Source organism: Piliocolobus tephrosceles, chromosome 16, assembly GCF_002776525.5.
Source record: "Piliocolobus tephrosceles isolate RC106 chromosome 16, ASM277652v3, whole genome shotgun sequence".
Taxonomy (NCBI): domain Eukaryota; kingdom Metazoa; phylum Chordata; class Mammalia; order Primates; family Cercopithecidae; genus Piliocolobus; species Piliocolobus tephrosceles.
The window spans coordinates 7882519-7897950 of record NC_045449.1 but is presented as its reverse complement, the minus strand read 5'-3'; the positions used below and the strand labels follow the sequence as shown (position 1 = coordinate 7897950).

General features: G+C 52.0%; 1 protein-coding gene and 1 pseudogene across 4 annotated transcripts; one reads left to right on the top strand and one right to left on the bottom strand.

The window, feature by feature from the left end:
- Nucleotides 1-9967, bottom strand: ALOX15B (arachidonate 15-lipoxygenase type B). Of its 4 annotated transcripts, none has more exons than XM_023193232.3 (14): nucleotides 9701-9946; nucleotides 9396-9615; nucleotides 9019-9100; nucleotides 6582-6704; nucleotides 6189-6292; nucleotides 4160-4332; nucleotides 3779-3925; nucleotides 3477-3680; nucleotides 2419-2505; nucleotides 2097-2266; nucleotides 1794-1915; nucleotides 1462-1562; nucleotides 1215-1385; nucleotides 1-745 (listed from the first exon to the last, which is right to left on the bottom strand). In XM_023193232.3, the coding sequence occupies exons 1-14, from the start codon at nucleotides 9845-9847 to the stop codon at nucleotides 566-568; spliced, it is 2031 nt and encodes a 676-aa protein (XP_023049000.2). In that variant the 5' UTR covers nucleotides 9848-9946; the 3' UTR covers nucleotides 1-565. The 4 variants fall into 4 exon arrangements, with proteins under 4 accessions (XP_023049000.2, XP_023049002.2, XP_023049003.2 ...); XM_023193233.2 differs by having other exon boundaries at nucleotides 255-745; nucleotides 1794-1879; nucleotides 9701-9967; XM_023193234.2 differs by lacking the exon at nucleotides 2419-2505 and having other exon boundaries at nucleotides 9701-9961.
- Nucleotides 9968-14381: 4414 nt separating this feature from the next.
- Nucleotides 14382-14479, top strand: LOC111527105 (annotated as a pseudogene).
- The last annotated feature ends 953 nt before the right edge of the window (nucleotides 14480-15432 follow it).

Below are 15432 nucleotides of genomic sequence, written 5' to 3'. Positions count from 1 at the left end.
GTTTTTTAATTTTTATTTTTTGGTAGAGGGGGAGTCTTGCTATGTTGTCCAGGCTGGCCTTGAACTTCTGACCTCAAGTGATTCTCCTGCCTCCATCTCCCAAAGTGCTGGGATTACAGGCATGAGCCACTGTGCCCAGCCTCTTTGGCAGCCACTTCTTGGTGGCTGTCCTTGAGTTGGGTGACCATAAGGTCCCATCAGTGGAGGCTAGTGGGCCCATGGGCAGGATTATATGCCTCCCCCCACGGCTGTAAAATGCAAAACAAAACCAACTAGCAAAACCTCAAGGTGGGCTCTGCAGGCACTTTGAGGCTTAGAGCCTCCAAAAGGCTCAGTGGTTCTGTCCTGAGACTCTGTGATTGGTGGGTTTTTTGCTTTCTGTGTTTTGATTTTGTTTCTGTTTTTTTTGTGTGTATGGTGGTGGGGGTGAGTTACACAAAGTCTGGTCGTCCCAGGAGAGGCACATGGAGGACTGTTTTTCCGAGGAGTCCTTTTCTCTGGGTGCCAGTTATCCTAGAGCGACGTGGTCAAAGCGATGTTATCTGGGCCTGTGTTCCCCTGGGGTTTAGATGGAGACGCTGTTCTCGATGAGGGGAGGGTCTAGGTAGGTGTAGGGCAGCACCAGGCCCCGGTTCCGCTCCTGGATGGCCCTCGAGATCTGGGCCAGGTGGCTCTGGAAGGCGGTGATGCTCCGCCGAGGGGCCTCCTCTGTGAAGTGCTCATCCGGATAGGTGCCCAGGGGCCTCTGAGGACCCACCACAGGCTGGGTGAGGGGGCTGCTGAGGTCCTGCATCCCAGACTCCCTGTCCCCACTATCTGAGCAGCTGCAACTTGCCTTAGCCAGCTCTGGCCCTAGCCCCCAAGCGTGGGACCTGAAGTAGCCCTCGATGGGGCCCGATCCATGTCCCTCCTCTTAAACAGATAGCCACCTAAAGCTTATCTGCAGGAAGCTTCCGGGGAATGAAAGCTCAATTCGGAATTTGCAAGGAGCACAATTACACATTCCCCTTGCCACTGAGACTGGCTCTGCATCATCGCATTTTGCCATTTGACCTTCGCTGTGAAATGTCCAAGGCTCATGTGTCCCACTGGAGGGTCAGTGGGGCAAGGGGACCTGCGACCTGATGGCAGGGTTGAGTCTGGGCCAGCAGGGTAAACATCACACCTTCCCTTACCCCACTTCGGCCCAGCCTGGCCCCCAGCCCCACACTCACTCGGTCTCCCGGCTCCTTGCTCAGCAGCCAGAGAGCAATGATGACATCACATGTGGCATTGACGGGTGGCAGGGTGGCTATGAAGCCCTCACGTGTTGCCAGGCCTTTGGAGGTGGGTGGTGGCAGCTGCATGCTGGGTGGCAGGTTGGGCATCCAAGCACAGGAGTCAAACTGAGGCCGAGAGGGCAGAATGAGGCGGAGGAGCTGGGTCACCAGCCTGCCACCCCAGGCACTGGCCTTTCCTCACCTGCCCTGCACTGACAGCTGCATGCTTGGCTGAGCAGTTGAATATCACCATGGTGACATACTGCACCAGGGCTTCCCGGGTCTCCAGTGAGGAGGGTATACCTGCGAGGAGAGCTGGGCTGGGATGGGGCTTCCAGGGGCCTGAGGACCCTGCTGCGGAGGCTTCAGGGTGAGCCTTGAGGGTGGGGAACACAGGGATGGGGTCACTCAAATGCGCACTCTGCAGGGGGTGGGGGACACGGGGGCGGGGTCACTCAAATGCATGCTCTGCAGGGGGTGGGGGACACAGGGATGGCGTCACTCAAATGCGCCTGAGGGCTGAGGTCCCCATACCTGAGCTCTCCTGGTTTAGGAAACCCTTGGAGAAGATCTCTCTGACCCAGGCCTGGAGCTCTCTGTCATCTTGGACAGACTCATTGCTTGGGTAGTAGATACCGATGATTTCAGAGACAAAGCTGCAATGTACCCAGGTTCAGGCCAAACCTCCAACCCCAACCCACTCTGAGGAATGCCTCTGCTTAGTGTCATGAATGTCCGGCCCTCCTCCTCAACGTGAGCCTCCCTGGGGCCTCAGTCTCCTTCTCCGTCTTCCCGTGTCCCCGACCAGCCCTCAGCTCTCCAGGGACGGCCCCTCACCGTTCCACTGCACCCCAGATCTGCATCCCATCATCACGGTAGTAGTAGCCTGGGATGTCTTCAACTCCTCGGGTCCGGATATCCTCAGGCAGACACAGGAGAGAATAGTGCAGCTGCTTCATGTTCCTCTGTATCAGCTCAGAGAAGCCCTCAATGCCGATGCCTGTGGACTGACGGACAGGACTCTTGGGTCCTGCAGACCTTGCTCCAGAAGCAGGAGGTAGCACTGGTGTCGGGGAGACAGGCCACTGCTACCCCAGGACCTCAAATTCCTCACATTGAAGGAGTGGCCTGCCCACTCCCACCCCAACACAGCTCTCACCCTGTCCACCACCTGGCCTGGCACGATTAGCAGCTCCCGGGCGAGCATGTTGATGTGCAGGGTGTACCGGGTGTGCGGGATCAGCAGCTGTGGGGCAGGAACGGCAGAGCTGGGGGAGGCCTGGGTTTTTCTGGCCCCAGACCTTCCCCCACAGAGGTACCAGCCCTGCAAGTCACTTGGAAAGAGGCAACAGGAATGAGAGGAGGCGGCCTGGGACAGGGGTCTGAGCCCTGGAGTGCCTGCTGGGCTCCACCAGCAGCTTGTTCTGGGAGCTCAGGTGTGCTCCTCCCTCTCCCTGAGCCTCAGGTTATTTTGTCAAATGCTGGTGCTGATGTGGCTGAGCCCTGTGTCTTCTGGCTCTGGCAACCTGTGATTTCCTAGCCCCTGGGCAGGGAAGGCACTAGGAAAACCAGGGCCTGTGGGCCTGGCAAAGTGGAGCCGTCCACCAGAGCCCACCTCTGAGTGCCAGGCCCCAGAAGCTGCAGATAGTCAGAAACAACCAGATAGGATGTAAGAGCACAGAGTAGGGCCCACATCCGGGACCCAGGAGACGTCTAGAAGGATCAGAGTATTTGAGCGGCGGCTGTGGGTGAACCCTGGGAGGGAGCCATCCTGCCCTTCACAGAGGAGATGCCTGGAATCCATGCCATCTGGAAGTTAGCAGGGTCTAGGAAACCCACCCTAGAGCACAGGGGCCTTCACCCAGCCCTCCCCCATCCCAGAACTATCTGCAGAAAACCTGTCGGTCTCTCAAAGCCATGTTCACACTTTGGCACCTGCCACCCCCAGGCCCTTCCCTTCCTAAGATTTGGGCTTCTATGATGGCTGCTGATGCCGTCTGATCTCCCTTAAGAAGGGAGCCTCTCCGGGGTACCTCATTTATCTTACTCAGGGCCTGCTGGAGAGCAGGCTCCCGGGGGCTTGTGCCGGGAGATGCTGCTGAAGCGGACGGGAGCTCTGCAACCCGGCTTGCATGGATAGGGCCATGTGAGGAAAGGCTGCTTAGAAGAGGCACAGAGGCATGGGCACAGGCTGGGCCACCTTGTCAAGCCACTGACCTTGAAGAGAGGGTGGCAGTGGGGCAGCTGGCGCAGGGTAGCCAGGGTGAAGACCTCAGACAGCAGGTGTGAGTGCAGCAGGTGTGTGAGGGCCTCATGGAAGGAGAACTCGGCATTGCGCACCCAGGTCTTGGCCAGTAACCAGTCCCACTTGTCGTCAGACGGCAGGAAGATGGGGCTGTTGGGGCCGGGGGACTGGCTGAGCTGGGGGGAGGCGGGTGGGGAGAGAGACAGCCATGAGTGTCTGCCAACCATTCAGTCTGACCCTCCTCGCCCTGCCCTGCCCCTGCCTGACTGCAGACCTGGATGGCGAGAGGCAGCAGCGGCCCGCAGCCCGGGCTCTGGTATAGCAGGGTCATCGGGGCTGCAGAGAACTGAGGCTTCCCATTAATGACATTGGTATGGATGCCGGAGAGGATGCTGTGATCCACCAAGAACAGGGAGCCCTTCTGCAGAAGAAAGGACAGCTGGGGCTACCACCTGGTTTTCTAAAGGAAGGGGGTGGGGTGGTAGAAGGGAGGATTCAGGGCTGGGAGAGGAGTGTGTTTCGGGAGAGTGTGCTTGGCACGCAGAACATAGTAGGTCCCTAACAAATGTGAGTGCGTCCCTCTGTCTCCAATAGGGGAAGGGTGCGAAGGCACTGAGATGGGACTGTGAAGAGCCTGGATCCCTGCACCCCTTACCTCTAGTTCAGCCTGCAGGCTGGTCCCAGGGCCCAACACTGAGGCTACCATGGCATCAGTGACGGGGAAATTCTTTGGGAGGTAGTGACAGCGGTGGATCAGGACAGGGTTGAGACCATTCAGGAACTGGGAGGCGAAGAAGGCATCCTCCTGCCAGTGCTCAAATGCGTGCTCTGCAGGGGGTGGGGGACACGGGGACAGGGTCACCCCAGCTCCCACAGGCTTCTGCCTAACCTTCACAGTGGGTCCTCGGGGTTACCTCCCCTGCCCCTTGTCCTCAGTCACTGCCTCTACATCCAACAGCACATCAGAGTCCCCAGCCCATCCATCCCAGTGTCTGCCTAACACCCGTCCTGCATAACTCAAATGCAACATGTTGGAGACCAAATACAGATTCTTCCTACAGCTCAGGTTGGTCCCATTGCCTGATATTTGGGAAATGGCAGCTCCATCCCCATCTGGTTGCCTACAGAGGAGATTGAGGACCTCTCTTTTTCTTTTCTTCTTTCCCCTTTTCTTTTTTTTTTTTTTCGAGATAGGCTGTGTTGCTGTGTTGCCCAAGCTGGAGTCCAGTGGTGCGACCTCGACTCACTGCAACCTCTGCTTCCTGGGTTCAAGCGATCCTCCTGCCTCAGCCTCCCAAGTAGCTGGGATTACAAGCACACACCAGCACGCCTGGCTAATTTTTGTATTTTTGGTAGACACAGAGTTTCTCCATGTTGCTCAGACTGGTGTCGAACTCCTGGGCTCAAGTGATCTGTCTGCCTTGGCTTCCTCCTTCCCTCCCTCCCTCCCTCCACCCCCTTTCCTTCTTCTCTCTCTCTCTCTCTCTTTCTCTCTTTACAGGGTCTCACTCTCTTGCTCGGCTGGAGTGCAGTGGGGCTATCTCGGCTTAGTGCAACCTCCATGTCCCAGGCTTAAGCAATTCTCAGGCCTCAGCCTCTTGAGTAGCTGGGACTACAGGCATGTGCCATCACATCCGGCTAATTTTTGTATTTTTAGTAGAGATGGGGATTTGCCATGTTGGCCAGCCTGGTCTCAAACTCCTGACCTCATGCAACCCACCTACCTTGGCCTTCCAAGTGCTGGGATTACAGGTGTGAGCCACCATGCCCAGCCGGAGCCTGGAGATCACTCTTGGCAACATATCAAATCCCATTGATTCTCCATCCTGAGTACCTCTCGGTCCACCCATCCACTCCACTGCATTGCCACTGCCTTACTGAGGTCACCATCCTCTGGTGACCACAGCCAGAGCCTCATAGCAGATTCTCATAGCCTCTTGCCCTCCAGTAACTCCCCCTGAGCAGTGCATAGTGACCACATTATTCCCCTGCTGGCAACCAGTCAAGCACTGGGCTGAGGAAAGACCCAAGTCCTGCCGTGGCCAGCACAGTCCTGTGTGACCCCTGCGCACCTTCCTGCTCCTTCTCTCACCCTCCTTCTCTTGCTCATTACACTTTGACCAAGAAAAGTGGTGTTTTCTTTCCTCCAAAGATGGCTGATCCTTCTGTCTTCAGGGCCTTCACACTGACTGTTCCCCGAACTGCTCTCTGCCCCCACAGCCCATCCTTGGCACTGCTAAGGCCTACTCAACTTCGAGGTCTCAGCATAGTTCACCCCCTTGGGAGAGCTTTCCTGGGGCCCTCTCCAGGGTACGGCAGGTGCCCCCTTTACACACTCACTGGATCCAATGAGCATGTTTCACAGTGTAACGAATTATTTGATTTTGAGTCTAATTAACACCAACTGGCCTGCTCAACTGTGAGCCCATGAAGAACCATGCAGCCCCTAACCCGGTGTCTGATATGCAGCAGCTCAACAAATGTCTGTTGGATTAGAAGGCGTTAGAAGGTCAGGGATCCCCTCCGTCCATATTCTCTTTTGTCTCTGTGGGGAAAAGTAAGGTCTGGCAAAGGCCTGCTCAGGGTTACATAGCAAATTGGTGCTTGGTTTTCTGAGACTCTGGACAGCCACAGGAGTCGATGCCCCAGGAAAGAGGTCAGGATCCCTGGCCCAAGCTCCTCACCAGCTGCTGGGGTCTTCCGGAAGTTGAAGATCCTTTTCATCTCATTCAGACTCCTCCAGAGCCCCTTGCGGTTCAGCAACCCCTTGATTTTCATCTCTGCAAAGCTGCCAGGGGATGTGAGGGGTGGGGAGTGGGCAGGAGGCCCTGGGAGACCCTTCCCTGTCAGCCAGCCTTATGCCTCTTGGGATCCTGAACCAGCCTCTGGGCCTAAGATAGTCACCGCCCCTAAGGTAGCTGTTGCTCTGTGGGATTGGTAGTGGCTAGGAGGCTGTTTCCTGGATAGGACTATGTGACTCATATCACTGAGGGTGGCGGAACTGACTAGGGGAGGGCAGAAGGCAGGGGTCACAGGGCATCTGAGGCCTAGGGGCAGGGCAGGGTGGGCATCCTCACGCAGAGCCAGCCTGTAGATAAAAGTTGGCATTCTTGGCTGTGGAGTATTTGATATTGAGGTCCAAGTCTTTCACTGTCCTTTTATCCAGGCAATGAGGCCAGCCTGGGTTGTAAGCCTTCCACCTGGAGGGTAGAGAGGGAAAGTGGTCAGCAAGAGGCCTCAGGGAGCCCCTTCACTAGGGCAGATGGAGTGGCAGTCCCCTTGGGGGGGCCTGGTCACAGTCAGACCCCTTCAGCCAAGGAGGGCCCTCCTGGGATCTGCCCTTCCATTCTACACGAGGCTGCAAGGGAGCTGCCATTTTCCCACAGTGAGCTGGCTCCCCTGGTCAAGGGTGATTGGTCCAGAGTTGAGCACCTGACTAGAACTGCACCAATCAGAGTCCTTTCCAGGGAATTTGAAATTGGGGCTGAGCCTGAGAGGTGGTCTCTCTCTGGACATGTGGATTACAGCAGTAAACACAGACTGTTAGCTATGGCCATTTTCCACTGGGTGGACAATTCCTGCCTGTGTTTCTGTAAGTGCCTCTGTGTCTGGCTGACAAACTCGTTTTTTCTGCCTGCTAGTTGGAGTTAGCTTTTGTTCTTACAACTATAAAAGTCCCGACTAACACAGATGCAACTTGTAGAAGGGAGATTATCCTGGGACAGGGGCTGCACAGAAGGTTTCAGTTGCCTTTGGTAGGCGTCCCATAGAGAGGCAATTCAGCCTCCACAGTTTAGGCTTAGGGGGAGCCACCTAAGGCATCTCTAAATTCTATTCTCAAACAAGCAACACAGCCAAAGACCTTCCAGCAAAATGGTAAAACCATGTCTCTGCAAACTTGATGACCCCTAGCCAGTCATCCTCTCACTCGTTCATTCTTTGATTCATTCAAAATTTGCTTTTGGGTTTGAGCTTTCAACTTCAAAGAAAAATTTGCAATTAAAGTACACTGCCACCAGGTGGTGGCCAAACCCTGCCGCTCAGACTTTAATCCCTCTCACCTGGAGATCTTGGTTAAATGCAGATTCTGATTTCTAACAAGCTCCCAGGCAATGCTGTTGCTATGGATCTGAGGCCTCACTGTACGTATTATAAGAGCCTAGAGTGTTGGAACAGAGTTAACTGAAAGATAGGAACAACAGCAAGAGCACACATTTGTGCAAGGCTTGGCAGCTGACTAGCTACATTCTTAACCATTTTCTCATTTGTTCCTCCTAACCCAAACGAGATTGGTATTCTTAGTTTCTTTTACAGAAGAAAATAAGAATCAAAGAGATGAAATAATTGGTCTAAGATCTCACAGCTCATTTTCGCAAGCCTAGGCTGACCCTGGGTCTCCAAGGACACAGTAGACCTCAATGTCTATTCCCTCTCTTGGGGCTGCTGCTGGCAGATTTGGTGCAATGGCTTCCTTAGGGGTGGAATTCATGACACATGGAGAATCACCAGGAACCAAATGAACCTGTGGCTGCTCTGATCCCAGAGACCAGGAACAAAAGCCTGCAGCCCAGGCTTTAGACGGCAGATGAGTTGGCCAGATCAAGATCTTTTGAAAGTCTGCTCTTGAGTGCAGTTCCTGGCTTTGTGCCAAGGGAATCCTCACTAGCGGCTCCAACTCCTCTACAGTCTCCAAGTCCCAGTTTTCCCCTCTGACCTCCAATGCTGAGCCCAGAGCACAGAAAGAGCCCCCGTCTCACCCCTTGCTAGCCCTGGAGGGTGAGTTTCCTGGGGCTTGAGAGGTGTGTTTCTGCTCTACTCAGATTTCTGGGAGGATACAAGATGATGCATGAAAAAGTCCCAGGACAAGGAAGACACCAGCAAAGGTAAGGCATTTAGAGGAGTTTTTCTTTTCCCTCCCTCCCTCCCTTCCTTCCTTTCATTCTTTCGTTCTTTCTTTCTGACCGAGTTTTACTCTGTTGCCCAGGCTGGAGTACAATGGCATGATCTCGGCTCACTGCAACCTCTGCCACCGGAGTTCAAGCTATTCTTCTGCCTCAGCCTCCCAAGTAGCTGAGATTACAGGTGCCTGCCACCATGTCCAGCTAAGTTTTGTATTTTTAGTAGAGATGGGGTTTCGCCCTGTTGGCCAGGCTGGTCTCGAACTGCAAACTTCAGGTGATCCGCCTGCCTCGGCCTCCCAAAGTGCTGAGATTACAGGTGTGAGCCACCACTGCACCTGGCCCTAGAGCAGTGTTTTTCAAACGTCAGTGGCCACCAGAGTCATCTGGAAGGCTTGTCAAAACAAAAATTCCCACTTTGCACCCTCAGTGTGTAGTAGGTTGGAGGTGGCCTGAGAATTTGCATTTCTGCATGTTCCTGCCGATGCTGCTGGTCCCAGGAGCAGCTTTGATAGGAGAGGTGGAGGCAGGGGCTTTTAATCTCTGTCATGACCAGGACACTCAAGCTGCCCCTCATCCGTTGGGCACCCCTCCCCCAAAGTAACCCCCTCCTCACTGGTACATCTTCTGCCGGGCCTGTAGCTCCTCCTGGCGCTGTTGCTGGAGCAGGGGGTGGTGGTCTGCCCTGGACACCTTGGCTGTGGGAGAAGGGGAGTAGGTTGCCGCGGGGAGATAAACTCCCCATCACTATCCCAGCCACACCGTCCCCATGATTGCTACCCTCTACCAGGTCCCCTCCTCCTGTAAGTACAGTTTCTCCTATACCAGGCTGCCACCTCCCCCTCCCCAAGGCCCCGCCAGCCTCCCTCCTCTGCTGGCTATTAGGTGGCCACACCAGCTCACCTCTCCACTTCACCTGCCCTTCTCTCCAACCCCCAGTCCCCAACCCCTTCCTGTGCTCCCCCTACAGCCCCAGCCCGGCCCGCCCCTCACCTGTCCCCTCCTGCAGCACCAGGCTCCCCGCCCCCTCCAGCCACTGGTAGCAGGGGAAAAGGAGGGGGCCGCCCTGCGGCGGTGTCAGCTGGAACCAGCGGCAGAACCAGGCGTCCGGGGTCAGGGACCTGAGCAAGGGCCGCGCTGGGGGCGCCTTGTGCACGCGCAGCAGCAGCACTTGGCCCACGTCCTTCGGGAGCGTCACCTGGAAATCCTCCTCCTGAGGGGAGGTTTTAGTATGCGTTAGGCCGGACCCTCCTGCTCGCCCCCTTCACCTCCACCCCTACCCACTCCCACGCACTCACAGCGTCGGCAGTGAACTCCTTGCCGAGATTGTCCAGGGGCATTGGGGGGCTCTCTTCCCGGGTCCCCACGATGCTGACAGACACTTTGTCCCGTGTGCCAGCGCCGAAGGCCTTCCCGGTGGACACCCTGACCCTGAAATCGGCCATGGTGCCAGCCTAGGACCAGCTGTCTACTGCGCACAAGGCTGCAGAGCTGGGCTCACCCCTGGGACACGCCCCGCTCTACCCCTGGTTATTGTCACTGACAATAGCCCGGTGGACTCCTCTAAAAAGCACATCCGCTTCTGGGCGGGGAGGGGCGGGGTGGAGAGGCTGGAACTTGCAACTAAGGTAGGGTGGGCGGGGGATTGGCAGCGCTGGGAACAGGAGGGTCTAAGAATACCCTGAGATTTCGGGAACGGGGGGGCCTTTCAGTGATGGTGCCAAGCTAGAGAGCCAGAGTTGGGACCCAGTTGGGGTGGGGGTAGATTTGTGCACAGCACCTCTGTTTGTTTTCCTTCTTAGCCTTAGAAGTCTCTGCAGAAACATCACCCCTCTTCCCACAACTCTTCTTGGGCCTACGTTCATTTTATTTATTTAGTTAGTTAGGTTAGTTAGTTAGTTAGTTTTGAGACAGAGTCTCCCTCTGTCACCAGGCTGGAGTGCAGCGGTACCATCGTGGCTCACTGGAACCTCCACCTCCTGGGTTCAAGCGATTCTCCCACCTCAGCCTCCCCAGTAGCTGAGACTACAGGTGAGCACCACTACGCCCAGCTAATTTTTGTATTTTTGGCAGAGATGGGGTTTCACCATGTAGGCCAGGATGGTCTTGATCTTTTGACCTTGTGATCTGCCTGCCTCGGCCTCCCAAAGTGCTGGGATTACCGGCATGAGCCACCGCGCCTGGCCCAGATTCATTATTTTATTTCATTCAATAATGAATGTTCAGAACTACCTCTGTGCCAGACGCTATGGTCACTGCTATGGATAAAGGCCCAGGCAAGACCTAGTGCTTGCTTTCATGGAGATTAAAAATCAAGGGTGAGGCTGGGCACAGTTGCTGGCCAACATGGTGAAACCCCGTCTCTACTAAAAATACAAAAAAATTAGCCAAGAGTGGTGGCGGGCATCTGTAATCCCAGCTACTCAGGAGGCTGAGGCAGGAGAATCGCTTGAACCCAGGAGGTGGAGGTTTCAGTGAGCTGAAATTGTGCCATTGCACTCTAGCCTGGGTGACAGAGCAAATCTCTGTCAAAAAAAAAAAAAAAGAAGTGTGAGAGAAAATAAGTAAACCAATACATAATTTCAGATGATAGTAAGTAAGTGTGGTGAAGGAGATGAAACAGACTGATGTGAAGGAGTGAGAAGCAGAGATGGGAAAGGAGGCCCTCAGAGGCTCAGAGGAGGTGAAAGGATCTGTCCGGGGAAGAGAGTTTTGTGCAGAGGAAACTGTTCCTGCAGAGGCCCTGCAGTTAGGAAAAGCTTGGCTTGTTGGAGGAGGGAAAGGCAAGAGCACAGTGCGGGAGGGATTTGGGGAAGAGATGTCAAGGGGAAGTTACGGATTTGGGCTTTCAGGAAATAACAGATTTGGGATTTTCAGTCTGGAAATGCTAAGTCTGAGATGACCATTAGACATCCAAGTGGAGAACTCACATATGGGCATAGAGCTCAGGACTGCAGGTGTGCATCTTCGAGTCACAAGCACACAGGTGCATCTATACCACAGGCTGGTGAAGATCACTGGGCAGAGAATATCCTATAAGTGGAGAGAAGAGGCACGAGCTGTGCCCTAAGGCCCTCTGATATTTGGAAGTCATGCAAAGGAGTGGAAGCAGCAAAGATCAGTCAGTGAGGTAGGAGGAGAACGATGCTGACAGACACTTTGTGCCATTGTGTCTGTCCCAGTGTTTCATGAAGGCCAACTGAAGTGAGAGTGACTTATCACATGGTACATATACACAATGGAATACTTTGCAGCCATAAAAAAGAATGAGATCGTGGCCAGGTGCAGTGTCTCACGCCTGTAATCCCAGCACTTTGGGAGCCTGAGGCAGGTGGATCACGAGGTCAGGAGTTTGAGACCAGCCTGACCAACATGGTGAAACCCCATCTCTATTAAAAATACAAAAGTAAGCCGGGCGTGGTGGCGCCTGCTTGTAATTCCAGTTACTCAGGAGGCTGAGGCAGGAGAATTGCTTGAACCCAGGAGGTGGAGGTTGCAGTGAGCCGAGATCATGCCATGGCACTCCAGCCTAGGCAATAGAGCAAGACTTCATCTCAAAAAAAAAAAAAAAAAGAATGAGATCGTGTCCTTTGCAGGAACATGGATTGAGCTGGCGGCCATTATCCCTAGCAAACTAACGCAGGAACAGAAAACCAGTATTGCATGTTCCAGTTCCTACTTTCAGTTCATTAGGATATATACCAAGTGGTAGAATTGCTGGAGCATAAGGTAACTGTATGTTTAATTTTTTTTTTTTTTTTTTTTTTTGAGACTGAGTCTCACTCTGTTGCCCAGGCTGGAGTGCAGTAGCATGATCTCTGCTCACTGTAACCTCTGCTTTCTGGGTTTAAGCAATTCTCCTGCCTCAGTCTCCTAAGTAGTTGGGATTACAGGGCCTGCCACCATGCCCAGCTAATTTTCATATTTTTAGTAGAGACGGGGTTTCACCACATTGGCTGGGCTGATCTTGAACTCCTGACCTCAGGTGATCCACTCGCCTTGGCCACCAAAAGTGCTGGGATTACAGACTTGAGCCATCACACTCAGTCTGTATGTTTACTGTTTTGAAGAACCACCATACTATTTTCCACAATGGATGCAACATTTTACATTCCCACCAGCAGTGCAGGAGGAGGGTTCTAGTTTGTCCACCAATGCTTGTTATTTTCTGTTTATTTGATAATAGACATTTTAATGGGCTTGAATTGGTATCTCATTGTGGTTTTGATCTTCATTTCCCTAATAATTGGTAATGTTAAGCATCTTTCCATGTGCTTCTTGGCCATTCATGTATCACCTTTGGAGCAATGTCTGTTAATGTCCTTTGCCCAAACCATCCATTCTTAATTCTTATCCATTGCTAGGTTGAATTTTAGATTTCTCATGTGAATCATATGCAAGACCCACACGTTTTCAAATACGTCAAATGTTTTTATTTATAGATCACTCTCTTTTTTTCCTAAAGTAGTATTTATAGTACATTTCTTTATTCATATATCTTCAAATGGTCAAGTTTTCTTTCATACATCCAAGATGTAGTGTGATGTTTTCTTATTCACCAAATGTTAGCTCTACTTGTAGTCTGGTTCCAAACTAATCAGCCTGCTTTTAAATTTTAAGACATTTATTGAAAAAAATTTTTGTTTCTTTTTTCTTTTTTTGAGACGGAGTCTCACTCTGTCGCCCAGGCTGGAGTGCAGTGGCTCAATCTCGGCTCACTGCAACCTTCGCCTCACGGGTTCACACCATTCTCCTGCCTCAGCCTCCTGAGTAGCTGAGACTACAGGCGCCCGCCACCATGCCCGGCTAATTTTTTGTATTTTTAGGAGAGATGGGATTTCACCGTGTTAGCCAGGATGGTCTCGATCTCCTGACCTCGTGATCTGCCTGCCTCGGCCTCCCAAGACATTTGTTGAAAATTGATAGGATCAAACCAAACTTAAGTGGTATAATTTTTAAACATTGGATTGTACATTATTGTAAGGGTACCAGTAACCATTATTATATATAATAAGTTAGTGATTATAGCTCCTTTTGTGATAATTAGATCACTCTAATAATACAAATCAATATTGCAAGTATCCATGTGCCCAAATCCGGTGAGTCTAGGAAAAAGTAAAAATGCTTTATTGTCTATTCATCCTAAAATAAATACATCCTTGGATACTTAGAAATTTCAGTGAATCTATTTTAAAGGAAACTTTGTGTAATTATTGTAAATCGAAAATTTGTTTCATTTCCCATAATAGAAGGTAAGAATAAAGGAGAATGCAATGAAAACCAAACAGTGTAATTCAATTCCAGGTAGATTCTGTTGCCTGCGGCCTGCTCCCTGTTCCAGAAGATTATCTAATGCTAAAGGGGTGCTCAAAACATATCAATACCAAATGGACACTTTCTCCCTGAAAAGGGGAATTGATTTGCGGTTTTATCTCAATTAAACCTGTGATCCTGCACCTCCAAGGACTTATTCTGGAGTAACATTGCTCAACGTATGGCAAGCAGACGGCTGGCATCAGATGTCTTTGAATGCTTGTTAAAAATGTCAGTTCCGGGTCAGGTGCAGGGGCTCACGCCTGTAATTCCAGCACTTTGGGAGGCAGAGGTGGGTGGATCACTTGAGGTCAGGGGTTCGAGACCAGCCTGGCCAACATGGCGAAACCCCATCTTTACTAAAAATACAAAAATTAGCTGGGCCTGGTGGTGGGCGCCCATGGTCCCGGCTACTCAGGAGACTGAGGCGGGAGAATCGCTTGAACCCCGGACACAGAGATTCCAGTGAGCCGAGATCATGCCACTGCACTCCAGCCTGGGTGGCAGAATGAGCAGTGTGAGATTCTGTCTAAAAAAAAAAAAAAAAAAAAAGGAAAGCCAGTTCCCCAGTCCTGCCTCACACCAAGAAGGCAGACTCCCCAGAAGCTTAGCCAGGGAATCTACATTTTACAGTAGGGTGATTCTTCTTTAGAACCATTGCCCTTGATCCTTTTGTACTTGGTAAGCCTGATGGTTGGGTTTTTATGCTCACATATGAGATGTGCCTGTCTCAAACCTTGTTACAACACATTACCCTTCCTACTTAAAAGGTGGGAAAAATAGAACCTTCGCCCTTGATCGTTTAAATATTTTATTACGTTCTGTCCTACAGCTCATGATGATCTCAGACAGGTTGAACAGGAGTCGTCATCCAACCCCTCAAGATATAGATGAAGAAATCTGAGCCCTGATTGGGAAAGGGGTTTACTTGAGATTCAAAAATGTCCATTGAGTCATGTGCACCCTATCTTTGAACCCCTGAATGATTTGGCTCCTGCCTACCTTTCTTTTTTTGAGATGGAGTCTTGCTCTGTCGCCCAGGCTGGAGTGCAATGGCACCATCTCGGCTCACTGCAACCTCTGCCTCCTGGGTTCAAGCGATTCTCCTGCCTCAGCCTCCTGAGTAGCTGGGATTACAGGTGCCCATCACCATGCCGGGCTAATTTTTTTGTATTTTTAGTAGAGACAAAGTTTTGCCACATTGGCCAGGCTGGTCTTAAACTCCTGACCTCAGGTGATCCACCCGCCTCAGCCTCCTAAAGTGCTGGGATTACGGGCATGAGCCACTGCACCAGACCTTTGTTTCCCACCCCCCGCTCCCTCCCTCCCTCCCTTCCTCCCTTCCTTCCTTCCTCTTTCCTGTCTTCTCTTTTTCTTCCTTTTAAATTCTAATAGTCTCATTAAAGTTGTAGATGCATATGATTTAAAGAGTCAAATAGTTCTACAAATCTCTCACCAACAACTGCCTCCTGCTCCACTTCTGTCCTTTCCCTGTCATGAAAGACAATAACTTTCACTACTTTCCTTGATAATCTAAACCGCTACATCTCAAAATAGCATGTGTGCGTTGATTTATTTAATGATTTTTCAGCTTTAGGCAAATATTGGCTTCCCCCTATGGAAGATAGGATTTTTTTTTTTTTAGATGGAGTTTCGCTCTTGTTACCCAGGCTAGAGTGCAATGGTGCAATCTTGGCTCACCGCAATCTCTGTCTCC